General features: G+C 38.7%; 1 protein-coding gene across 3 annotated transcripts in view; it reads left to right on the top strand.

Moving 5' to 3' along the window:
- LOC123559598 (sialin-like) overlaps nucleotides 1–27093 on the top strand; it is a 107540-nt gene that overhangs the window by 23307 nt on the left and 57140 nt on the right. For all 3 annotated transcript variants that reach the window (XM_045351562.2, XM_045351559.2, XM_045351560.2), the window contains 2 exons: nucleotides 11995–12086; nucleotides 13522–13615. In XM_045351562.2, the coding sequence (XP_045207497.2) occupies nucleotides 11995–12086; nucleotides 13522–13615 (186 nt within the window). The remainder of the gene's footprint in view (nucleotides 1–11994; nucleotides 12087–13521; nucleotides 13616–27093) is intronic.

Raw genomic sequence — 27093 nt, 5'->3', positions numbered from 1 at the left:
TTGACCCAGAATGTTGAAACTTCATAGGATGATTGGTCATGAAGAGTAGATGACCCCTATTGATTTTGGGGTCACTCCGTCGAAGTCAAGGTCACAGGGTCCTGAACATTGAAAACCATTTCCGATCAATAACTAGAGAACCACTTGGCCCAGAATGTTGAAACTTCATAGGATGATTGGTCAGGGTTCGCACAGGCCTTGTAAAGTCCTTGAATTTGGTTGCAACCTTGAAAAGTACTTGAATTTAGTGTTGCCTTGAAAAAATGCAAAAGGGTACTTGAATTTGACTGAAAGTCCTTGAATTTAGGCAAACAGCCATGAAAATCCATTAACAGTTTCTGTCTGTTGTCAAAATTGTATGTTATCGGTGTAAAAATGAATAAAAAAAACTTTTTTTCGGCAAATTTAAAATACGTTTGTGTAGGAGTACGAAAAGTCGCCGGTACGAGAGCATGTATCCTGTACGGTATGGGTTTTTTACTAAACGTTTGTGTATGACGTCACTAGAAATTGTGAAAATGGCAGCGTCCATGGTTTTGTAGAAATGGGGAAAATCGGGAAGAAGTGTTCGTTCCAGTACAAGTGGGTAGGAAAGTATCAGTGGGTAAAATCCACAAGTAACCAACACAAAGCCCGGTGCACGCTATGCATGAAGATATTGACTTGACGCACATGGGTGTAAGTGCAATAACGTCGCATGCTAAGAGTGTATATTGTGAAGTCAGGATTGCTTAGGGGTTGACATGGCCTGCCATTTTATTAGTGGTAACAGTTAAATACTCTAAAATCTAAATCTAAAATGTCTGTATTTGGGAATTGGTTAAGGATTGACATAAACTGACATTAATTTTTTTATCAGTGGTGACAATAATTCATTTAGTGTGTGTAACTGTATGTGGAGGCTATTGTTGTTAACAAATGAACTGTGTTTTCTAGTCAGTAATGAAACTATTTAAGTTAGAAACTAATACATAGTTATCGTGTTCATGAAATATGTAGTCATAATTGTATAATTTGTATAATTTCAACTGGGTACAGATTTTAAAAAATCCTTGAAAATAGAAATTTAACCTTGAAAAGTCCTTGAAAAGTCCTTGAATTTTGGTAAGAGAATTTTGTATGAACCATGTTGGTCATGAAGAGTAGATGACCCCTATTGATTTTGAGGGGTCACTCCGTCAAAGGTCAAGGTCACAGGGGCCTGAACATTGAAAACCATTTCCAATCAATAACTAGAGAACCATCTGACCCAGAATGTTGAAACTTGATAGGTTGATTGGTCATAAAGAGTAGATGACCCTTATTGATTATGGGATCACTCCGTCAAAGGTCAAGGTCAGAGGGGCCTGAACATTGAAAACCATTTCTGATCAATAACTAGAGAACCACTTGACCCAGAATGTTGAAACTTCATAGGATGATTGTACATGCAAAGTAGATGACCCCTATCGATTTTGGGGTCACTCCGTTAAAGGTCAAGGTCACAGGGGCCTGAACTTTGAAAACCATTTCCGGTCATTAACTTTAGAACCACTTGACCCAGAATGTTGAAATTTAATAGGATGATTGGTCATGCAGAGTAGATGACCCCTAACTATTTTGGGGTCACTCTGTTAAAGGTCAAGGTCACAGGGGCCGAACTTTGAAAACCATTTCCGGTCAATAACTTTAGAACCACTTGACCCAGAATGATGAAACTTCATAGGATGATTGGTCATGCAGAGTAGATGACCCCTAACGATTTTGGGGTCACTCTGTTAAAGGTCAAGGTCACAGGGGCCTGAACATTGAAAACCATTTTTGGTCAGTAAATTGAAAACTACTTGACCCAGAATGATGAAACTTCATAGGATGATTGGTCATGCAGAGTAGATGACCCCTAACGATTTTGGGGTCACTCTGTTAAAGGTCAAGGTCACAGGGGCCCGAACATTGAAAACCATTTTTGGTCAGTAACTTGAGAACTACTTGACCCAGAATGATGAAACTTCATAGGATGATTGGTCATGCAGAGTAGATGACCCCTAAAGATTTTGGGGTCACTTTGTTAAAGGTCAAAGTCACAGGGGCCTGAACATGGAAAACCATTTCCAATCAATAACTTAAGAACCTCTCAACCCAAAATGTTGAAACTTCATAGGATGATTGTTCATGCAGAGTAAATAACCCCTATTGTTTTTGGGGTCAGTCCGTTAAAGGTCAAGGTCACAGGGGCCTGAACATTGATAACCAGTTCCGATCAATAACTTGAGAACCACTTGACCCAGATTGTTGAAACTTCATAGGATGATTGAACATGCAGAGTAGATGACCCCTATTGATTTTTGGGTCAGTCTATTAAAGGTCAAGGTCACAGTGACCTGTTCATGTAAAATCATTTTTATGCCCCCGAAGGGAGGCTTATAGTTTTTGAACCGTCTGTCTGTCGGTCTGTCCGCATTTTTCGTGTCCGGTCCATATCTTTGTCATCGATAGATGGATTTTCAAATTACTTGGCATGAATGTGTACCACAGTAAGACAACGTGTCGCGCGCAAGACCCAGGTCCGTAGCTCAAAGGTCAAGGTCACACTTAGACATTAAAGGTTATTGCATTGATGGGCATGTCAGGTCCATATCTTTGTCATCGATGGATGGATTTTCAAATAACTTGGCATGAATGTGTACCACAGTAAGACGACGTGTCGTGCGCAAGACCCAGGTCCGTACCTCAAAGGTCAAGGTCACACTTAGACATTAAGGGATAGTGCATTGATGGGCGTGTCCGGTCCATATCTTTGTCATCGATGGATGGATTTTCAAATAACTTGGCATGAATGTGTACCACAGTAAGACGACGTGTCGCGCACAAGACCCAGGTCCGTTTCTCAAAAGTCAAGGTCACACTTAGACATTAAGGGATAGTGCATTGATGGGCGTGTCCGGTCCATATCTTTGTCATTGATGGATGGATTTTCAAATAACTTGGCATGAATGTGTACCACAGTAAGACGACGTGTCATGCGCAAGACCCAGGTCCGTAGCTTAAAGGTCAAGGTCACACTTAGATGTTAAAGGTCTTTTTTCATGATAGTGCATTGATGGGCGTATCCGGTCCATATCTTTGTCATTCATGCATGGATTTTAAAATAACTACGCATAAATGTGTGACACAGTAAGACGTGTCGCGCGCAAGACCCAGCTCCGTAGGTCAAAGGTCCTAAACTCGAACATTGGCCATAACTATTCATTTAAAGTGCCATCGGGGGCATGTGTCATCCTATGGAGACAGCTCTTGTTTTGAAAATAACTTGAGAACCATTTCACCTAGAATGTTGAAACTTAATGGGATGATTGGACATGCAGAGTAGATGACCCCTATTTATTTTGAGGTCACTTGATCAAAGGTCAAGGTCACAGGAGCCTGAACAGTGACTTGAGAACCACTAGGCCAAGAGTGTTGAAATTTAGTGGAATGACTCAGTCACTGGACATGCCAAGTAGATGATCCCTATTGCAGCCAACCATCAGTGTCTCTTTGACTTTTGCTCCTGACCCCTATTGACTTCTTGCCTATAGGACTTTGCATTGGGGGAGACATGCGCTTTTTTACAAAAGCATTTTCTAGTTTTCATTTGTATTCAATTTATGAAAATGTGATGAATTAAATATCTTATGTGTTTAAAACTTTCTTAATTTTTGAACAAAAGAAAGATAGATGTTTTAAATGATTAGTTACATCAATTTAACTATGCATTATCAACATTAATTAAAATTTGAAGTTGACGAACTCAGGACTCCAAAGATGGTAAAATGTAAGTGGAAAATGTTTGCGTAAATGCCATTATTAAAACTCTGTTGTTTCTTTTTATGCCCCCAAAGGGAGGCATATAGTTTTTGAACCGTCTGTCCGTCTGTCGGTCTGTCAGTCTGTCGGTCTGTCGGTCTGTCAGTCTGTCAGTCTGTCGGTCTGTCAGTCTGTCCGCAATTTTCGTGTCCGGTCCATATCTTTGTCATCGATGGATGGATTTTCAAATAACTTGGCATGAATGTGTACCACAGTAAGACGATGTGTCGCACGCAAGACCCAGGCCCGTAGCTCAGAGGTCAAGGTCACACTTAGACATTAAAGGATAGTGCATTGATGGGCGTGTCCGGTCCATATCTTTGTCATCGATAGATGGATTTTCAAATTACTTGGCATGAATGTGTACCACAGTAAGACAACGTATTGCGCGCAAGACCCAGGTCCCGTAGCTCAAAGGTCAAGGTCACACTTAGACATTAAAGGATAGTGCATTGATGGGCGTGTCCGGTCCATATCTTTGTCATCGATGGATGGATTTTCAAATAACTTGGCATGAATGTGTACCACAGTAAGACGACGTGTCACGCGCAAGACCCAGGTCCGTAGCTCAAAGGTCAAGGTCACACTTAGACTTTAAAGGATAGTGCATTGATGGGCGTGTCCGGTCCATATCTTTGTCAACCATGGATGGATTTTCAAATAACTTGGCATGAATGTGTACCACAGTAAGACGACGTGTCGCGCGCAAGACCCATGTCCGTAGCTCAAAGGTCAAGGTCACACTTAGACGTTAACGGTCATTTTTCATGATGTGCATTGATGGGCGTGTCCGGTCCATATCTTTGTCATTCATGCATGGATTTTAAAATAACTATGCATGAATGTGTGACACAGTGAGACGACGTGACGCGCGTAAGACCCAGCTCCGTAGGTCAAAGGTCCTAAACTCTAACATCGGCCATAACTACTCATTCAAAGTGCCATCGGGGGCATATGTCATCCTATGGAGACAGCTCTTGTTATACTTGTTATTTATGTATTTATTATCCTTAATGTTTGTAAATAATTAATTAATTATCTAATTAATTAATTAATATGAAATTGTAAAATTAAAAAGGATAAAAATCTCCTTCATCCTACATGTAAGAAAACATAACTCTTTTGCACCACGTCCACTTTGCCTACAAACTTTCAAACATCTGAATTCCGGATACTTTCAAAAACTTAACTTTTAGGCTGGTCCGGAGGTCGTTCGGTTTTCGGAAGTTACACTATACAACAAATCACTGTTCTGACGTCACAATTATTATGTCATAGCGACAAACGGCATGTGCAAAACCCGGACCCGTAGCTCAAAGGTCAAGGTCACAGTTTGAGGTCAAACGTTAATAGGAATTTTTTCCTCTCCGGTCCAGAACTCTGTCATCCATCAAGGGATTACAATATTACTTTGCATTAATGTTCCCCATGATGAGATGATGTGTTGTGCACAACACCCAGAACCCTAGCTTAAAGGACTAGGTCATACTTTGAGATCAAAGGTTAGTAGGATTTTTTTCCTCTCCGGTCTATAACTTTGTCATGCAAGACAGGATTAAGATATCAGTTGGTACAAATATTCCCCTGGATGAGACAACATGTCATGCGCAAAACCCGGGCCCTAGGTCTAAGATTAAGGTCACATTTAGAGGCCAAAGGTCAGATACCAAAATGACTTTGTCTGGAGTATTTCTTCACCATACATGGAGGGATTTTGATGTAAATTGGCACAAATGTTCACCACCATGAGACGGATTGTCATGCGCAAGAACCAGGTCCCTAGGTCTAAGGTCAAGGTCATATTTGGAGGCCAAATGTCAAATTCAACTATGACTTTGTCCGGAGCATTTCTTCTTCATGCTTGGAGGGATTTTGATGTAACTTAGCACAAATGTTCACCACCATGAGGCACCCTTGAGTTTAGAATTATGTCCCTTTGTTGTTACTATAAATAGATTATAATGTTACTTTTTTAGCTCGACTATTCGAAGTATAAGGAGAGCTATCCTACTCGCCCCGGCGTCGGCGTCTTTCCTTGTCCCCAGCTTGGTTAAAGTTTTGGTGCACTTTCTCTTTTTATGCCCCCGAAGGGAGGCATATAGTTTTTGAACCGTCTGTCTGTCTGTCGGTCTGTCAGTCTGTCGGTCTGTCGGTCTGTCCGCAATTTTCGTGTCCGGTCCATATCTTTGTCATCGATGGATGGATTTTCAAATAACTTGGCATGAATGTGTACCACAGTAAGACGACGTGCAGTGCGCAAGACCCAGGTCAGTAGCTCAAAGGTCAAGGTCACGCTTAGACGTTAAAGGATAGTGCATTGATGGGCGTGTCCGGTCCATATCTTTGTCATCGATGGATGGATTTTCAAATAACTTGGCATGAATGTGTACCACAGTAAGACGACATATCACACGCAAGACCCAGGTCCGTAGCTCAAAGGTCAAGGTCACACTTAGACGTTAAAGATCATTTTTCATGATAGTGCATTGATGGGCATGTCCGGTTCATATCTTTGTCATTCATGCATGGATTTTAAAATAACTATGCATGAATGTGTGACACAGTAAGACGATGTGTCGCGCGCAAGACCCAGCTCCGTAGGTCAAAGGTCCTAAACTCTAACATCGGCCATAACTATTCATTCAAAGTGCCATCGGGGGCATGTGTCATCCTACGGAGACAGCTCTTGTTTCAACATATCTCTGTAATTACTTGATGGATTTGATTCAAACTTGAAATACTTATTCCTCATCATCATCTACATCATCTGACATAAGGGCCATAACTCTGGCACCAATATTTCATGAATTATCCCCCCTTTTCACTTAGATTTTCAGGTTAAAGTTTTGATGCACTTTCACTCTATCTCTGTTATTACTGAATGGATTTGATTCAAACTTAAAATAGTTGTTCAACATCATCACCCACATCATATGACACAAGGTGCATAACTCTGGCACCATTTTTAGCTCGACTATTCAAAGAATAGTCTAGCTATTCTACTCACCCTGGCGTCGGCGTCACACCTTGGTTAAGTTTTTGCATGCAAGTACATACAGCCATCAATTAAAGGCATATAGCTTTGAAACTTATTTTTTCTTTTTCTAGGTCAATTACCAACCTCTCTGGGTCAAGTCCCATAACTCTGACATGTATTTTGAGCAAATTATGCCCCCTTTTGAACTTAGAAAATTTTGGTTAAAGTTTTACATGCAAGTTACTATCTCCAAAACTAATGCAGATATTGAATTGAAACTTCACATGTGTCTTCGGGTTATAAAACTTGTTGAAAGCAGCAAGTCCCATAACTCTGACCTTTATTTTGGCCAAATTATGCCCCCTTTTGGACTTAGAAAATTCTGGTTAAAGTTTTGCATGCAAGTACATACAGCTATTACTGAAAGGCATATAAATTTGAAACTTATTTTTTCTTTTTCTAGGTCAATTACCAACCTCTCTGGGTCAAGTCCCATAACTCTGACATGTATTTTGAGCAAATTATTCCCCTTTTTATACGCCCGTTTGAAAAACGGGACGTATTATGGGAACGCCCCTGGCGGGCGGGCGGGTTGGCGGGCGGGCGGGCGGGCGGCGTCCACAGACCTTGTCCGGAGCATATCTTCTACATGCATGAAGGGATTTTGATGAAACTTGGCACAGTTGTTCACCATCATGAGACGGAGTGTCATGCGCAAGAACCAGGTCCCTAGGTCTAAGGTCAAGGTCACACTTGGAGGTCAAAGGTCAAATTCAAGAATGACTTTGTCCGGAGCATATCTTCTTCATGCATAGAGGGATTTTGATGAAAGTTGGCACAATTGTTCATCATCATGAGAAGGAGTGTCATGTGCAAGAACCAGGTCCCTAGGTCTAAGGTCAAGGTCACACTTAGAGGTCAAAGGATACAAGAATGAAAACTTTGTCCGGAGCATTTCTTCTTCATGCATAGAGGGATTTTGATATAACTTGGCACAAATGTTCACCACCATGAGGCGGAGTGTCATGCGCAAGAACCAGGTCTCTAGGTCTAAGGTCAAGGTCACACTTAGAGGTCAAAGGATACAAGAATGAAAACCTTGTCCGGAGCATTTCTTCTTCATGCATGGAGGGATTTTGATATAACTTGGCACAAATGTTCACCACCACAAGACGTAGTGTCATGCGCAAGAACCAGGTCCCTAGGTCTAAGGTCAAGGTCACACTTAGAGGCCAAAGGTCAGATACAAGAAGACTTTGTCCGAAGCATTTCTTCTTCATGCATGGAGGGATTTTGATGTAACTTGACACAATTATACACCATCATGAGACGAAGTGTCATGCGCAGTTCCCTTCTTTAGAATTACTTCCCTTTGTTGTTACTATAAATAGCTTATATTGTAACTTTTTCATTACTAGTCGTAGGGAAAAATCGAGACCACTTTTCTGTAGTACAACATGCATGCTACATCCAATTTTGAGGTGTATTTTGACCAGTCTCTACCTGGTAAAGATTTTTGTGTGGACTTACAATTTTTTTTTTTATTTTTTTTTTTTTTTTTTTTTTTTTTTTAAGATTAACTTCCCTTAGTTGTTACTATAAATAACTTATATTGTAACTTTTTTATAATTGACCGTAGGGAAAAACCAAGACCACTTTTCTGTGGTACAACATAGATGTTACTTTCCAATTTTAGGTGTATTTTAAGGTATCTCTACCTGGTAAGGAGTTTTTTTGTGGACTTAGAAAAACAAAACACTTAGTTATTACTAAACAACCACAAAATTAAAATTCCATTTGCAAATACAGGTGCTAGAGTAAAGAAATTTGCTGTGACGGGCGTATATTGTGACATTCTTGCACTCTTGTTGGACTTTGAAAATCCTGGTTAAAATTTTGCGTGCAAGTACATATACAGCTATTACTAAAAGGCATATAGATTTGAAAGTTATTTTTCCTTTTTCTAGATCAATTACCAACCTCACTGGGTCAAGTCCCATAACTCTGGCATGTATTTTGAGCAAATTATGCCCCTTTTTGGACTTAGAAAATTCTGGTTAAAGTTTTACATGCAAGTTTCTATTTCCAAAACTAATGCAGATATTGAATTGAAACTTCACATGTGTCTTCGGGGTTATAAAACTAGTTGATAGCAGCAAGTCCCATAGCTGATATGCATTTTGGTCAAATTATGTCCCCTTTTGAACTTAAAACTCTTTTGATATTTAACCTTATTGGGTAATATTTTCCAGCTTCTGGGACAATATTTCGAATAGTCGAGCTTGGCTGTCTTACGGACAGCTCTTGTTTCATGAATTATTCCCCCTTTTTACTTAGAATTTCAGGTTAAAGTTTTGGTGCACTTTCACTCTATTTCTGTTATTACTGAATGGATTTGATTCAAACTTAAAATAGTTGTTCAGCATCATCACCCACATCATATGACACAAGATGCATAACTCTGGCACCATTTTTTCGTGAATTATTCCCCCTTTTTACTTAGAATTTCAGGTTAAAGTTTTGGTGCACTTTCACTCTACCTCTGTTATTACTGAATGGATTTGATTCAAACTTAAAAAAGTTGTTCAGCATCATCACCCACATCATATGACACAAGATGCATAACTCTGGTACAATTTTTCATGAATTATTCCCCTTTTTACTTAAAATTTCAGATTAAAGTTTTATGCACTTTCACTCTATTTCTGTTATTACTGAATGAATCTGATTCAAACTTAAACTTAAACAAAGCCCGCCCGCTTAGCTGAGTAGGTAGAGCGTCGGTCTACGGATCGCGGGGTGGTGAGTTCAATCCTCGGGCGGGGCGTATGTTCTCCGTGACTATTTGATAAACGACATTGTGTCTGAAATCATTAGTCCTCCACCTCTGATTCATGTGGGGAAGTTGGCAGTTACTTGCGGAGAACAGGTTTGTACTGGTACAGAATCCAGGAACACTGGTTAGGTTAACTGCCCGCCGTTACATGGCTGAAATACTGTTGAAAAACGGCGTTAAACCCAAAACAAACAAACAAAACAAATCAAACTTAAACAGTTGTTCAACATCATTACCCTTATCATATGATGCAAGGTGCATAATTCTGGGACCAATTTTTCATGAATTATTTCCCCTTTTTACTTAGAATTTTAGGTTAAAGTTTTGATGCACTTTCACTGTCTCTGTTATTACTGAATGGATTTGATTCAAACTTAAAATAGTTGTTCAACATCATCACCCACACCATATGATGCAAGGTGCATAACTCTGGCACCAATTTTTTATTAATTATTCCTCCTTTTTACATAGAATTTTAGGTTAAAAGTTTTGATGCACTTTCACTCTGTCTCTGTTATTACTGAATGGATTTGATTCAAACTTAAAAAAGTTGTTCAACATAATCACCCACACTGTATGACACAGGCTGCACAACTCTTGCACCAATATTTAATGAATTATGCCCCTTTTTGCTTAGGATATACTTATATAGTGTTTTGATACATTTTATCTTTACCTCTCTTATTACTTTAAGTTGATATTTTTGACATAGACTCAGGCTATTGTGCAATATCTTCATCCACAATTGGAGTCATTAAACACTCCAGTGACAGCTCTAGTTTCCTCAGATGTGCCCAGTTTCACTATCCAGCATCAAAATAGTCAAGCACGCTGTCTCCTGTGACAGCTCTTGTTATTACTGGCCGTAGGGAAAAATCGAGACCACTTTTCTGTGGTACAACTACAACATGCATGTTACATCGAATTTTTATGTGTATTTTGACCTATCTGTACCTGGTAAAGAGTTTTGTGTGGACTTACAATAGAATTTTTTTTTTCATGACTAATTTCCCTAATTTCCCTATTGTTGTAACTATAATACTGTAAATAACTTGTATGATAACTTTTTTATAATTGGCCAAAAAATTCCATATGAAAACAACTGTAGGTTTTTATACATGAAAATTTTAATCCAAGTATTTTGTTATAACATATTGTATATATAGTACAATATTGTTTATACATCATTGGCAGATATCAGTTCATTATGTTATACTGCAGCAGAAAAAATTAGGTGCCTACCAGTAGGAGACTTTGTATTGCATGGCAATACTTCATTCACTTGTTACTAAATGGATTTGATTCAAACTTAAAATAGTTATTCAACATCATCACTCACATCATATGACACAAGAGCTATAACTCTTCTACCAATATTTCATGAATTATCCCCCTTTACACTTAGAATTTCAGGTTAAAGTTTTGATGCACATTCGCTCTATCACAGTTATTACTGAATTGATTTGATTCAAACTTAAAATAGTTGTTCCGCCTTATTACCCACATCATATGACACAAGGTCCATAACTCTGGTACCAATATTTCATGAATTGTGCTCCCCTTTTACTTAGAATTTCAGGTTAAAGTTTTGATGCACTTTCATTTTATCACAGTTATTACTAAATGCATTTGATACAAACTTAAAATATTTATTCAGCATCATCACTCACATCATATGACACTAGGGCCATAACTCTTGCATCAATATTTCATGAATTATGCCCCCTTTTTACTTAGGATTTAAGGTTTAAGTTTTGATGAACTTTCACTCTATCTAAGTTATTAAGTAATGGATTTGATTCAAACTTAAAATAGTTGTTCCACCTTATCACCAACATCATATGACACAAGGTCCATAACTACCAATATTTCGTGAATAATGCCCCCTTTTACTTAGAATTTTAGGTTAATTTTGATGCATTTTCACTATATCTCAGTTATTACTAAATGGATTTGATTCAAACTTTAAGTTGTTATTCCACATCATCACCCACATCATATGACACGAGGTGCAAAAATCACTCTTGCACCAATATTTCATAAATTATCCCCCTTTTTGCTTTGAATTATACTTATTTAATGTTTTGATACACTTTATCTCTCTTATTACTTAATACTTTTGACACAGACTCAAGCTTTTGTCCTTCATTCTTATTGGAGTCATTAAACACTCTAATGACAGCTCCAGCTTCCTCAGATGTGCCCAGTTTCACTATCCAGCATCGAAATAGTCAAGCGCGCTATCTCCTGTGACAGCTCTTGTTTGCTTTGTAACTATGCAGTTGTGTAGTTTTGAGGATGTTTCACCAAATTCAATGATGTAAAAAGTGTAATACAGAATGTCTTTGTACTACAGGTAACATATATGCACTGAGAGTGAACCTGAGTGTTGCTATTGTCGCCATGACATCCAATCATACACGGAATCTAGGTGGCAACAAGACACTGGTATGACATTTTACTCTTTCAGATACTCTGTATGACAGATTCATCTCTCCTCAGTATGTTTGTCCTGACTAAAATCTTTTGCAACAAATGCCTGTAAACATCTTTGCAGTTGTTGTGTAAAAAATTGAAACTTGTAGGCATCTAGTGATTGCATTATTGAAGAATTTGCATATGTTTATTTCATTTTGTCGTTCAAGTCATTATGAACACACTGTGTGATCCCAGGTTTTTCTGCAGAAGGCAGAGGGATATTATTTTGGCATTGTCTGTCTGGCTATTCATTTGTCCATAATTGAAAATGCTTATAATTAAAAAATTATTATACCCCACAAAACGATGTTGGGGGGTGGGGGGGGGGGGGGGGGGTATATAGGAGTGAGCTTGGTGGTCAGTTGGTCGGTCGGTCCGTTGGTTTTCATGGTTTCCGGATGATAACTCATGAAAGGCTTGACCGATTTAAATAATTTTTGTTACACAGGTGTAACATCAGAAAATACAGATGAAGTTCGAATTTGGGGTCAGTAGGTCAAAGATCAAGGTCACAGTGACCCTGAACAGTTAAACGGTTTCCGGATGATAACTTGAGAACCCTTGGGCCTAGGATCATAAATTTTGGTACACTTGTGTAACATCATGAAATGCAGGTCAAGTTCGACTTTGAGGTCTGTAGGTCAAAGATCAAGGTCGCAGTGACTCGGAACAGTTAAATGGTTTCCAGATGATAACTTGAGAACGCTTAGGCCTAGGATCATAAATTTTTGTACACAGTTGTAACATGATAAAATACAGATCAGATTCAGCATTGAGGTTAGTAGGTCAGGGGTCAAGGTCACAATAACATGAAACAATTAAAGGGTTTCAGGATGATAACTTGAGAATGCTTGGGCCTAGGATCATGAAAATTGATAGGGAGGTTGGTTATGACCAGCAGATGACCCCTAATGATATTGAGGTCAGTAGGTCACAGGTCAAGGTCACAGTGACCCATAACATTTAAATGGTTTCGGACAATAAATTCAGAACGCTTGGGACTAGGATCACGAAACTTAATAGGGAGGTTGGTCATGACCAGCAAATGACCGGTATTGATTTTGAGTTCCAAAGGTCAAAGGTCAGAGTGATCTGGAACATTTAAACCTTTTCTGGACAATAAAATCTTGAATGCTGAAACTTCATAGGGAGGTTAATCATGACCAGCAGATGACCTGTATTGATTTTGAGGTCAAAGGTCAAGCAAGTTTGGCTTTGACATTGGCTTAGTTCTGTGACAAGGCCATATTGTGCGGGTATAATTCGTCACTCCTGTGACAACTCTAGTTTGCTTTAAATAATGACTCAGAACATAATGTCAAAATACTGCTATCAGTAGTGATGTATAAATGTACTAGTCATGCTATGAAGACTGCAATGACAGTGGTGTTTTCCATTTTTTTAGACAGTTCTGCCTGACTTTTCCTGGGACCAGCATACAAAAGGGATCATCCTTGGATCTTTCTTCTATGGTTACATATTTACGCAAATACCAGGTGGTGAGTACTGAGGCCAATCAAAGTTGTTCTGTTTTTATATCAATGTATATTTGCTCAGAAAAAGCGTGACATAAGTCCTCATGTGACTCTGTATTTATGCCTTTACTTTGAGATATGGTTAATGTTGAAGGTCTAGTCCATATAAGTGGCCTCATTTATGAAGATTACAGATAATATTGTCCAAATGTAAATGTACAAATAGGGTATTGGTAGTTGGAGCAAGTTCTTGGTAGGTAGAGAGTACAAATAATATTGTCCAAATGTACTTGTACACATAGCCTACTGTTAGTTGGAGCAAGTCCTCGGTAGGTAGAGAGTACAGATAATATTGTCCGAATGTACCTGTACACAGGGCACTGGTATTCAGAGTGATATTGTGCAAATGCACATGTACATAGGGTGCTGGGAGTCAGAGTGATATTGTGCAAATGCACATGTACATAGGGTGCTGGGAGTCAGAGTGATATTGTGCAAATGTACATGTACATAGGGTGCTGGGAGTCAGAGTGATATTGTGCAAATGCACATGTACATAGGGTGCTGGGAGTCAGAGTGATATTGCGCAAATGCACATGTACATAGGGTGCTGGGAGTCAGAGTGATATTGTGCAAATGCACATGTACATAGGGTGCTGGGAGTCAGAGTGATATTGCGCAAATGCACATGTACATAGGGTGCTGGGAGTCAGAGTGATATTGCGCAAATGCACATGTACATAGGGTGCTGGAGTCAGAGTGATATTGCGCAAATGCACATGTACATAGGGTGCTGGGAGTCAGAGTGATATTGCGCAAATGCACATGTACATAGGGTGCTGGGAGTCAGAGTGATATTGCGCAAATGCACATGTACATAGGGTGCTGGGAGTCAGAGTGATATTGCGCAAATGCACATGTACATAGGGTGCTGGGAGTCAGAGTGATATTGCGCAAATGCACATGTACATAGGGTGCTGGGAGTCAGAGTGATATTGCGCAAATGCACATGTACATAGGGTGCTGGGAGTCAGAGTGATATTGCGCAAATGCACATGTACATAGGGTGCTGGGAGTCAGAGTGATATTGCGCAAATGCACATGTACATAGGGTGCTGGGATCAGAGTGATATTGCGCAAATGCACATGTACATAGGGTGCTGGGAGTCAGAGTGATATTGCGCAAATGCACATGTACATAGGGTACTGGGAGTCAGAGTGATATGCGCAAATGCACATGTACATAGGGTACTGGGAGTCAGAGTGATATTGCGCAAATGCACATGTACATAGGGTACTGGGAGTCAGAGTGATATTGCGCAAATGCACATGTACATAGGGTACTGGGAGTCAGAGTGATATTGCGCAAATGCACATGTACATAGGGTACTGGGAGTCAGAGTGATATTGTGCAAATGCACATGTACATAGGGTACTGGGAGGCAGAGTGATATTGTGCAAATGCACATGTACATAGGGTACTGTTAGAGTAATCCTCAGTAGGTGGAGAATACAGATAGTACTGGCCAAATGTGCCTGTATACATAGGGTACTGTTAGTCACAGTGAGCCCTCAGTATGTGGAGAATACAGGTGATATTGTGTTAATGCGCTTGACTAGAGTACTGTTAGTCAGAGTGAACCCTCAGTAAGTGGAGAATACAGGTGATATTGTGTTTATGCACTTGACACATAGAGTACTGTTAGTCAGAGTGAACCCTCAGTAAGTGGAGAATACAGGTGATATTGTGTTAATGCACTTGACACTTAGGGTACTGTTAGTCAGAGTGAGCCCTCAGTAAGTGGAGAATACAGGTGATATTGTGTTAATGCACTTGACACATAGGGTACTGTTAGTCAGAGTGAGCCCTCAGTAAGTGGAGAATACAGGTGATATTGTGTTAATGCACTTGACACATAGAGTACTGTTAGTCAGAGTGAGCCCTCAGTAAGTGGGGAATACAGGTGATATTGTGTATATGCACTTGACACATAGGGTACTGTAAGTCAGAGTGAGCCTTCAGTAAGTGGGGAATACAGATAATATTGTGTTAATGCACTTGACACATAGGGTACTGTAAGTCAGAGTGAGCCCTCAGTAAGTGGAGAACACAGGTGATATTGTGTAAATGCACTTGACACATAGGGTTCTGTTAGTCAGAGTGAGCCCTCAGTAAGTGGGGAATACAGATAATATTGTGTTAATGCACTTGACACATAGGGTACTTTAAGTCAGAGTGAGCCCTCAGTAAGTGGAGGTTACAGATAATATTGTGTTAATACACTTGACACATGGGGTACTGTTAGTCAGAGTGAGCCCTCAGTGAGTGGAGAATACAGGTGATATTGTGTTAATGCACTTGACACATGGGGTACTGTAAGTCAGAGTGAGCCCTCAGTATGTGGAGAATACAGGTGATATTGTGTTAATGCACTTGACACATGGGGTACTGTAAGTCAGAGTGATCCCCCAGTAAGTGGAGAATACAGGTGATATTGTGTTATTGCACTTGACACATAGGGTACTGTAAGTCAGAGTGAGCCCTCAGTAAGTGGAGAATACAGGTAATATTGTGTTAATGCATTTGACACATAGGGTACTGTTAGTCAGAGTGAGCCCTCAGTAAGTGGAAAATATAGATAATATTGTGTAAATGCACTTGACACATAGGGTACTGTTAGAGTGAGCCCTCAGTAAGTGGATAATACAGATAATATTGTGTTAATGCACTTGACACATAGGGTACTGTTAGAGTGAGCCCTCAGTAAGTGGAGAATACAGATAATATTGTATTAATGCACTTGACATATAGGGTACTGTTAGTCAGAGTGAGCCCTCAGTAAGTGGAGAATACAGATAATATTGTGTTAATGCATTTGACACATAAGGTACTGTTAGTCAGAGTGAGCCCTCAGTAAGTGGACAATACAGATAATATTGTGTTAATGCACTTGACACATAGGGTACTGTTAGTGAGAGTGAGCCCTCAGTAAATGGACAATACAGATAATATTGTGTTAATGCACTTGACACATAGGGTACTGTTAGTCAGAGTGAGTCCTCAGTAAGTGGAGAATACAGTTAATAGTGTGTTAATCCACTTGACACTTAGAGTACAGTTAGTCAGAGTGAGCCCTCAGTATGTGGAGAATACAGGTGATATTGTGTAAATGCACTTGACACAAAGAGTACAGTTAGTCAGAGTGAGCCCTCAGTAAGTGGAGAATACAGGTGTTATTGTGTAAATGCACTTGACACATAGAGTACTGTTAGTCAGAGTGAGCCCTAAGTAAGTAGAGAATACAGATATTATTGTGTTAATGCACTTGACACATAAGGTACTGTATGTCAGAGTGAGCCTTCAGTATGTGGAGAATACAGCTGATATTGTGTAAATGCACTTGACACATAGCATACTGTAAGTCAGGGTGAGCCCTCAGTATGTGGAGAATACAGGTGATATTGTGTAAATGCACTTGACACATAGAGTACTGTTAGTCAGAGTGAGCCCTCAGTAAGTGGAGAATACAGGTGTTATTGTGTAAATGCACTTGACACATAGAGTACTGTTAGTCAGAGTGAGCCCTAAGTAAGTAGAGAATACAGATATTATTGTGTTAATGCGCTTGACACATAGGGTACTGTATGTCAGAGTGAGCCTTCAGTAAGTGGAGAATACAGGCGATATTGTGTTAATGCGCTTGACGCATAGAGTACTGTTAGTTAGAGTGAGCCCTCAGTAAGTGGAGAATACAGGTGATATTGTATTAATGCACTTGACACATAGAGTACTGTTAGTCAGAGTGAGCTCTCAGTAAGTGGAGAATACAGATATTATTGTGTTAATGCACTTGACACAGGGTACTGTATGTCAGAGTGAGCCTTCAGTAAGTGGAGAATACAGGTGATATTGTGTTAATGTGCTTGACACATAGAGTACTGTTAGTCAGAGTGAGCCCCCAGTAAGTGGAGAATACAGGTAATGTTGTGTTAATGTACTTGACACATAGATTACTGTTAGTCAAAGTGAGCCCTCAGTAAGTGGAGAATACAGATATTATTGTGTTAATGCACTTGACACATAGGGTACTGTAAGTCAGAGTGAGCCATCAGTATGTGAAGAATACAGGTGATATTGTGTTAATGTGCTTGACACATAGGGTTTGTTAGTCAGAGTGAGCTTTCAGTAGATGAAGATTACAGATAATATCGGCCAAATGTGCCTGTATACATAGTGTACTGTAAGTCAGAGTGATCCCACAGTATGTGGAGAATACAGGTGATATTGTGTTAATGCACATGACACATAGGGTTTGTTAATCAGAGTGAGCCCTCAGTAAGTGGAGAATACAGGTGATATTGTATAAATGCGATTGACACATAGGGTACTGTTAGTCAGAGTGTGCCGTCAGTAAGTGGAGAAAACAGGTGATATTGTGTAAATGCACTTGACACATAGAGTACAATTAGTCAGAGTGAGCCCTCAGTAAGTTGAGAATACAGGTGAAATTGTATAAATGGGCTTGACACATAGAGTACTGTTAGTCAAAGTGAGCCCTCAGTAAGTGGAGAATACAGGTGATATTGTGTAAATGCACTTGACATATAGGGTACAATTAGAGTGAGCCTTCAGTAAGTGGAGAATACAGGTGATATTGTGTAAATGCATTTGACACATAGAGTACAATTAGTCAGAGTGAGCCCTCCGTATGTGGAGAATACAAGTGATATTGTATAAATGCACTTGACACAGAGTACAAGTAGTCGGAGTGAGTCCTCAGTATGTGGAGAATACAGGTGATATTGTGTAAATGCACTTGATACATTATGGTAGTCAGAGTGAGTCCTCAGTATGTGGAGAATACAGGTGATATTGTGTAAATGCACTTGATACATTATGGTAGTCAGAGTGAGTCCTCAGTATGTGGAGAATACAGGTGATATTGTGTAAATGCAATTGACACAGAGTCCAATTAGTCAGAGTGAGCCCTCAGTAAGTGGAGAATACAGGTGATATTGTGTAAATGCACTTGACACAGAGTCCAATTAGTCAGAGTGAGTCCTCAGTATGTGGAGAATACAGGTGATATTGTGTAAATGCACTTGACACATAGGGTTTGTTAGTCAGAGTGAGCCCTCAGTATGTGGAGAATACAGGTGATATTGTGTAAATGCACTTGACAAATAGGGTACTGTTAGTCAGAGTGAGCTCTCAGAATGTGGAGAATACAGGTGATATTGTGTAAATGCACTTGTCACATAGGGTACTGTTAGTCAGAGTGAGCCCTCAGTATGTGGAGAATACAGGTGATATTGTGTAAATGCACTTGACACATAGGGTACTGTTAGTCAGAGTGAGCTGTCAGAATGTGGAGAATACAGGTGATATTGTGTTAATGCACTTGACACATAGGGTTTGTTAGTCAGAGTGAGCCCTCAGTAAGTGGAGAATACAGATAATATTGTGTTAATGCGCTTGACACAGCATACTGTAAGTCAGAGTGAGCCCTCAGTAAGTGGAGAATACAGGTGATATTGTGTAAATGCACTTGACACTGAGTCCAATTAGTCAGAGTGAGTCCTCAGTATGTGGAGAATACAGGTGATATTGTGTAAGTGCTCTTGACACATAGGGTTTGTTAGTCAGAGTGAGCCCTCAGTATGTGGAGAATACAGGTGATATTGTGTAAATGCACTTGACACTGAGTCCAATTAGTCAGAGTGAGTCCTCAGTATGTGGAGAATACAGGTGATATTGTGTAAGTGCTCTTGAGACATAGAGTACTGTTAGTCAGAGTGAACCCTCAGTATGTGGAGAATACAGGTGATATTGTGTTAATGCACTTGACACAGAGTCCAGTTAGTCAGAGTGAGTCCTCAGTATGTGGAGAATACAGGTGATATTGTGTAAATGCACTTGACACATAGGGTTTGTTAGTCAGAGTGAGCTCTCAGAATGTGGAGAATACAGGTGATATTGTGTTAATGCACTTGACACATAGGGTTTGTTAGTCAGAGTGAGCCCTCAGAATGTGGAGAATACAGGTGATATTGTGTAAATGCACTTGACACATAGGGTTTGTAAGTCAGAGTGAGCCCTCAGTATGTGGAGAATACAGGTGATATTGTGTTAATGTACTTGACACATAGAGTACTGTTAGTCAGAGTGAGCCCTCAGTAAGTGAGAATACAGGTGATATTGTGTTAATGCACTTGACACAGAGTCCAATTAGTCAGAGTGAGTCCTCAGTATGTGGAGAATACAGGTGATATTGTGTTAATGCACTTGACACATAGGGTTTGTTAATCAGAGTGAGCCCTCAGTAAGTGGAGAATACAGGTGATATTGTGTAAATGCACTTGACACATAGAGTACAGTTAGTCAGAGTGAGCCCTCAGTAAGTGGAGAATACAGGTGATATTGTATAAATGCACTTGACACATTGAGTACTGTTAGTCAGAGTGAGCCCTCAGTAAGTGGAGAATACAGGTGATATTGTATAAATGCTCTTGACACATTCAGTACTGTTAGTCAGAGTGAGCCCTCAGTTTATGGAGAATATAGATAACATTGTCCAAATAAGCATGTAAACTTAGGGTATTGTTAGTCAGAGTGCATCCTCAGTAGATGGAGAATGCAAATTGTCCAAATGTACATGAACATTAAGGGTACTCTTCACCAGAGTGGGTCCTCAATACATGAAGAATACATATTGTCCAAATGTACATGAACATATAGGGTACTCTTAGTCAGAGTGGGTCCTCAATACATGAAGAATACATATTGTCCAAATGTGCATGAACATATAGGGTACTCTTAGGCAGAGTGGGTCCTCAATACATGAAGAATACATATTGTCCAAATGTGCATGAACATATAGGGTACTGTTAGGCAGAGTTGGTCCTCAATACATGAAGAATACATATTGTCCAAATGTGCATGAACATATAGGGTACTGTTAGGCAGAGTGGGTCCTCAATACATGAAGAATACATATTGTCAAAATGTGCATGAACATATAGGGTACTGTTAGGCAGAGTTGGTCCTCAATACATGAAGAAACATATTGTCCAAATGTGCATGAACATATAGGGTACTGTTAGGCAGAGTGGGTCCTCAATACATTAAGAATACATATTGCCGAAGGCAAGGTGAATATAACTTTTTGAGGGTTCATAAATCCTGATATCAACCTATGAAAAAGTCAATAATTGTTTTATTACATGAATAAATGTTTAGTCAGTCTTGTTATTACGATTGTATCTTTAATAAAGAAATAAGGAATAAATTTAGACCAAATCAGGTTGATATTGGTTTTCCAAGCACCTACTTCAATCTATTTTTATTTTCGTACTATTTATAACCCAAGATAAGTTGATATGATATGTACTCATTACTTTTCGAACCATTTTCAGCCAATCAGAGAAACAATAGAATACAGTCAAGTAATAACATGTTTTATCTTTAGAAATATAATATTGTTGTCATTTTCAGAACTTTACTCATGGGGGTTGCCATTCAAGAAATGAATTCGAATCTGGGCTTTAGCCTATGTAATGATAATACATTGTATGTCTTACTTCCAGTGTATAAAATGTGCTGAATCCCCTTAAGTGATAATGCCTTTTGTATGGATCAGGTTAGATTGTTTTTGATATTCGAAAGAGACTTCCATTTTCTGAAATAAGGTTTAAAATATCTTACACTTACAGTTATAATATTTAGTTAAAGTAATGAACTAACTAACCGTAGTTTATGCACGATGGATATAGTTATAAACAAAATAACAGTATAATAACTATATCAATCCACTATTTGCTTTTAAACTTTTTGTGCAGGACTTTTATTAGCTCACCTGTCACATACTGACAAGGTGAGCTTTTGTGATCACCCTTCGTCCGTCGTCTGTGCGTCCGTGCGTGTGTTAACAATTTCTTGTCTGCACGGTAGTGGTTTCATTTATGATTTTATTTTAACCAAACTTGCACACAACTTGTATCCCCATAAGATCTCGGTTCCTTTCTTCGACCGGCCAGATCCCATTATAGGTTCCAGAGTTATGGCCCCTGAAAGGGCCAAAATTAGCTATTTTGACCTTGTCTGCACAATAGCAGCTTTATTTATGATTTGATTTTTACCAAACTTGCACACAACTTGTATCACCATAAGATTTTGGTTCCTTTCTTGAACCGGATAGATTCCTTTATGGGTTCCAGAGTTATGGCCCCTGAAAGGGCAAGAATTAGCTATTTTGACCTTGTCTGCACAATAGCAGCTTCATTTATGATTTGATTTTAACCAAACTTGCACAAATCTTGTGTTACCATAAGATCTCGGTTCCTTTCTTGAACTGGCCAGATCCCTTAATGGGTTCCAGAGTTATGGCACCTGAAAGGGCCAAAATTAGCTATTTTGACCTTGTCTGCACAATAGCAGCTTCATTTATGATTTGATTTTAACCAGACTTGCACACAACTTGTATCACCACAAGATATTGGTTCCTTTCTTGAACCGGCCAGATCCCATTATGGGTTCTGTAGATATGGCCCCTGATAGGGGGAGGTGGGGGGCTTGTTTTCCCTTTATGGCTATATAGAAAACTTTGAAAATCTTCTTCTCAAAAGCTACTAGTCCGTTTTCAAAATAATTTTACGCAAATGTGCCTTGGATGACCCTCTACCATATTCCTTGAGATAATTTTGATTCTTCGAAAAACATGGCAGCCCACAAGAGACACTCATTATCCCTATATGGCCATATAGAAAACTTTAAAATTAAATCTTCTTGTATGAAACTACAGGCCTGAATTGAGAATAATTTTATTTAAAGTTACTTTAAGAAAAATTTTAACTATATTTTCTCATAATTCCTTTGATTGATCTTTATTATGATCTTTTGACCTTGAAGACTTGTCCTTAAGTGCAATGATAACAGGTGAGCGATATAGGGCCATCATGGCCCTCTTGTTCGAATTTATCTTATTATCCTAACATACTGTCTTTCCTAAGAAAGCTGTCAATCTGAGCTCCGTATGTCCTTAGGTTACACCATACACATTGACTAATGTTAGCCTGACATGTGCTCAGCCATTGCTATGTGATTTGGCAGATCTATTTTAACTGGTCTACAGCCTCGCGGTAAAAGTTTTTCACTGCTGATTGTATGACAGACGACATTTGTTGTTGAACAACATAGTGACTGCCTAAGAGATATCTTTTAGGAAGCATAACTGCAATAATGGTGACTAAAGAGTGTGGATGTTCTCCAACAAAGTTGTCAGTGTGGATGTTCTCATTTTAAAAATGTTCTTTGTTTGGAATAAAATATCATTGAATATCCTTGAAAACAGCAATCTGACTAAAGTACTTGATCTTCTAAACGAAGATCTGAGAACGACCCATTCACATTCGTCTTCTGTATATTTTTGATTTCCAATATTGCTATTTTTATTTTCGCAAATCTATTTTTATTTGAACCAATCAGACAACTTGTTCGAATGTCAAAGAGAAAGAAAAATTTGCAGTCAATCCAGGGCTCGAACCCGGGACCTCTCACTTACAGAGCAAGTGCCCTACCGACTGAGCTAACCGGCTATCTGACATCTTTCGACATAAAAGTTGTAGATATCAAAAACCAAGGCTTTTTAAAGCTTGCAGAATATTGTAAGTTAGCTTTTGATTGGCTAGTGGAAGGGTCATCAGAACGAGGCTGTCAATAGCTCGTTGTCAGATCCTATGCGTAGCGTAATAGGATATGTACTTTAGTCAGATTGTGAAAACAGCAAAATAAAACAATTAAGTATTATGCAAGTCACTGGTATTAAATGAGCTTCAAATCTGTCCTCACTTCACGAAAATACTGTCGAAACTCACTTTCTTAGACAAAATTGTGGTACAGCTCATGCCCTCTTTGCCAACTGTTTGTGTTTTGGGGGGGAAAAAACAAGGTATACGTACAATATGGAACACTACTGCAGAATAGTATACTCCAGTCCGGGTACAGTGCTCTTTATCTCGAGTTGAAAGCTGCAGTAATAAAAAAGTTACAAGACCTTTCTTACCTGAATCGGCGTAAATTTGTATGTGGTCAGCTCATTTGCGTTGGTTTTGATGACGTTGCATTTTTGGTTTCCCCACCGTTGGTTCAGCCATCAGATAAAATTGTGTTATTTTGGAGTCTTAAAATTTTCTTATAAAATGTTTCCAGTATTTATATGAAAAATAACCATGCAGACAGGGAGCCAGGCTAAACATGGGTATAAATTTTGCATTTTTCTCCAAATACCTGTATGGAAATAGTGTACAGAAAATGCTATTGAGTGTAATATAATTATTGGTTATCAATAATCAATACTATTTAAAGCCCTGTTCCGTGGCTATTCAAATTCTATTGTGAGTATGCAACCCATGATTAAAATAGGTAGCAGTTAACGGCCACGTGCCACACTTAAGCATGCAAAACCACAGGTATTTTATATAAAATAGACTCTATTTTGACAGGCGTCACTGTTTGCAAACAGGATTTTCATGCTTTTTCAGTGACAATTTAAGGTTAAAAAAAATAGGACTGGAGCAGGTCTTTAATTGTATCTATATGGAGTAAAGGGTTAAGGTGCCACCAGAGCGAAAAGTAAAAAAATTCAATGACTTTCCTCAGTAGCCACTTAATGGATCTTCATCAGACTTTTGTTCAAATGTGGGCACTTGGTAAATTTCAGCAGCCACTACAGCTAAAAAAAGAAACACCTTTAAACAACTTCTTGTTAACTGCTTCATGGATCTTCAACAGACTTGGTCTGTATCATCATTATAAGTAGACTTACAAAGTCTGTTGAGATCAAGTTATCTGTAATAAAACTTTATTTCTTTCTTCATAATGACACTGATAATTTCTGAGAAAACCCTTTTCTCTCTAGGCTCATCTTAAGAGTCAGAGATAAGAAGATTTGATAGCAACAATATTTATATTTTAAAGGACGCTAACAACTGATGCCAGTCTACATTATAAGGTACTCTCCCAATTTTGTTCAAATAGAGGCACATCGCCTATTTTAGGGGCAGCTAAAGCTTAAAATAGAAATACATTTAAACAGCTTCCCATGAACCGCTTGATGGAACTACATGAAACTTAGACTGTAGCATCATTATAAGGCCCTCTCACATTTAAAATGAGAAAAGGTGCACTTCGCCCCTTTCAGTGGCAACTGTAGCTAAAAACAGAAATACCTAGAAACAACTTCTCCTGAATTGGATGATGGATCTGCATTAGACTTGGGCTATACAATCATTATAAGGTCCTCTCTGTTTTTTAGCTTGACTATTTGATCTTTTTTCATATAGCAGAGCTTTTGTTATCACACTTTCATTGGCATTGGTGTCCTTATCACAAAAGTTTATATTAAAGTTTTGCATGTAAGTGGATTTCTCAAAAACTACCAGGCCAAATGCTTAACATCATAGGATGACCTCACTATGCAAGTTTCATAACTCTGGCTTACATTTTGGCAAAATTATGCCCCTTTTTCAACTTACAAAATGTTGCAAATACTTTTCTGTATGAGTTATTATTAGGTGAAATGGCTTCAAATAGTCAAGCCCGCTGTCATTAGACAGCTCCTGTATCATAAATGGGGTCAGTTGGTCCCTTTTAGGGGCCTCTAGAATTAAAGAATAGAAACACCTGTAAATGACTTCTTCTCATGAACTGCTTGATGGATCTTCATCAGACTTGGTCTGTAGCATCATTATAAAGTCCTTTCCCTAGTTTGTTCAAATGGGGATATTTGACCTGTTTTAGGGGCCACTAGAGCAAAAATTAGAAATACCTTTTAACAACTTCTTCTACCACTACCACTACCACTAGATGGAACTCCATCAAACATGGTCTGTAACATAATTTTAAGGTCTTATGCCAAATTTCAAAAGGGGACACTAAATGGGTCCTTTGAGAGGCCACTACAGTTAAAATAGAAATACCTTTGAATGATTTCTTCCGATGGTTATGCCTTTTAATAACTTTTGTTTTAATGAACAGCTGAAAGGATTTTCACCTAGTTAGAAGCAAATTCAGATGGTTAATGTTTTCTTCAGGTAAATGACTTAGGCCCATTTGGGCCTCTTGTTTGCAAATTGAGATGCTTCACCCTTTTATGGGCCCCTAGAGCTAAAAATAGAATATGGGCCCCTAGAGCTAAAAATAGAAAGGCTTTTTCATGATCGGCTTGATGGGATGGTTCATCACCAAATTCAGTCTGTATTATCCTTGGCACAGCCCTCTTAGTTTTGTTTAAATGGCTGTCAGAGCTAAAGATAGAAAAAATCTTTAAGCAACTTCTTATCTCGAAACGCTTGATCGTTACCAAAGTCTGAATTTTGTTCTAATGGTTAATGTAATGTTTTATGACATTACATCCATTGTATAAGAAATAATATATCTCATTTAGCGGAATCATTGTTTGTAGTTCAGATGCATGATATGATCATAAAGTTTTGCTTCTAAAGAAGGCATGTAGCTGAAATGTTGGAATATTAGTAAATTGTAAATTGACTGTGTGTTTGGACTTTATCCACTACATTAGTTCTAATGGTTACGCATTTTTGGGTCATCACAGCAAGAAATAGAATAACTTTTTGTGAACTACGTAAAGGATGTTCACCAAACTTGGTCAGAAGCAAGGTCAAATGTTCGAGGTCTTCCTCAGGTGAGCGATTGAAGCCCATTTGGGCCTTTTTTGAAGAACTTTAAATCAATTTTGAGTGATCTTATTCATTGTAACGGTGGTACTGCAGGGCTTATAAAGCATGGTCTGAGATGAAGACAGGAGACCTTTAGCCCTAAAATCATGACTCAAATAATGCAGCATTTACATCGGTAGCAATGTTTGAAATTAAGTATATCTGCTAAGCACGGGTACTTAACGATACATTTTAGGTCAGTGGGAAGAAATGAGTCCAAACAGTTGCTGATTTGAAAAATTTCATGTTTCATTTCCAACCTATTTTTCCTTGCATTTTTAGGAAATTGATCATAAGCCACTAAATTTAGCATGGATATATAGGTAAGATACAACTACACCCCGCTACATTCCCCGATTTTTTTTTTTTTTTAAAAGCTCCAAGCAGTAACAAAATGGCAAAAATTAAAAAAATCGCTCACTGATCCTGCTTGTTTAGTACCAGAAGTGAAGTGCCTTCATTCCTTATCATCACAGAATTGGTACCGCAGGCACAGTTTAGTACCCATGCTAAAATCATAATGAAAACAAAATATTCCCTGGTCTGTCTCTATATTCTGGCAAAATTTTTGTTTTATCAAGAGAAAGTTATTAACATTCTCCAACAGATATCTGAAAGGAAATCACACTGTCATCAGCAGACAACATTGTCTATTAAAGGTTTTAATGAAAATGGAAAGCAGACATCTTTTGCATGACAATCAAGAAGTTGACGTTCTGTCTCTGTCTTCTTGAACTAGTTCTGCATTTTACCTGCTGAATACAAGT

The sequence above is a fragment of the Mercenaria mercenaria genome, chromosome 10 (assembly GCF_021730395.1).
Source record: "Mercenaria mercenaria strain notata chromosome 10, MADL_Memer_1, whole genome shotgun sequence".
In the NCBI taxonomy this organism is placed as follows: domain Eukaryota; kingdom Metazoa; phylum Mollusca; class Bivalvia; order Venerida; family Veneridae; genus Mercenaria; species Mercenaria mercenaria.
Note: the sequence above shows the minus strand (reverse complement) of the source record. Positions and strands in the feature narration are given on the sequence as shown.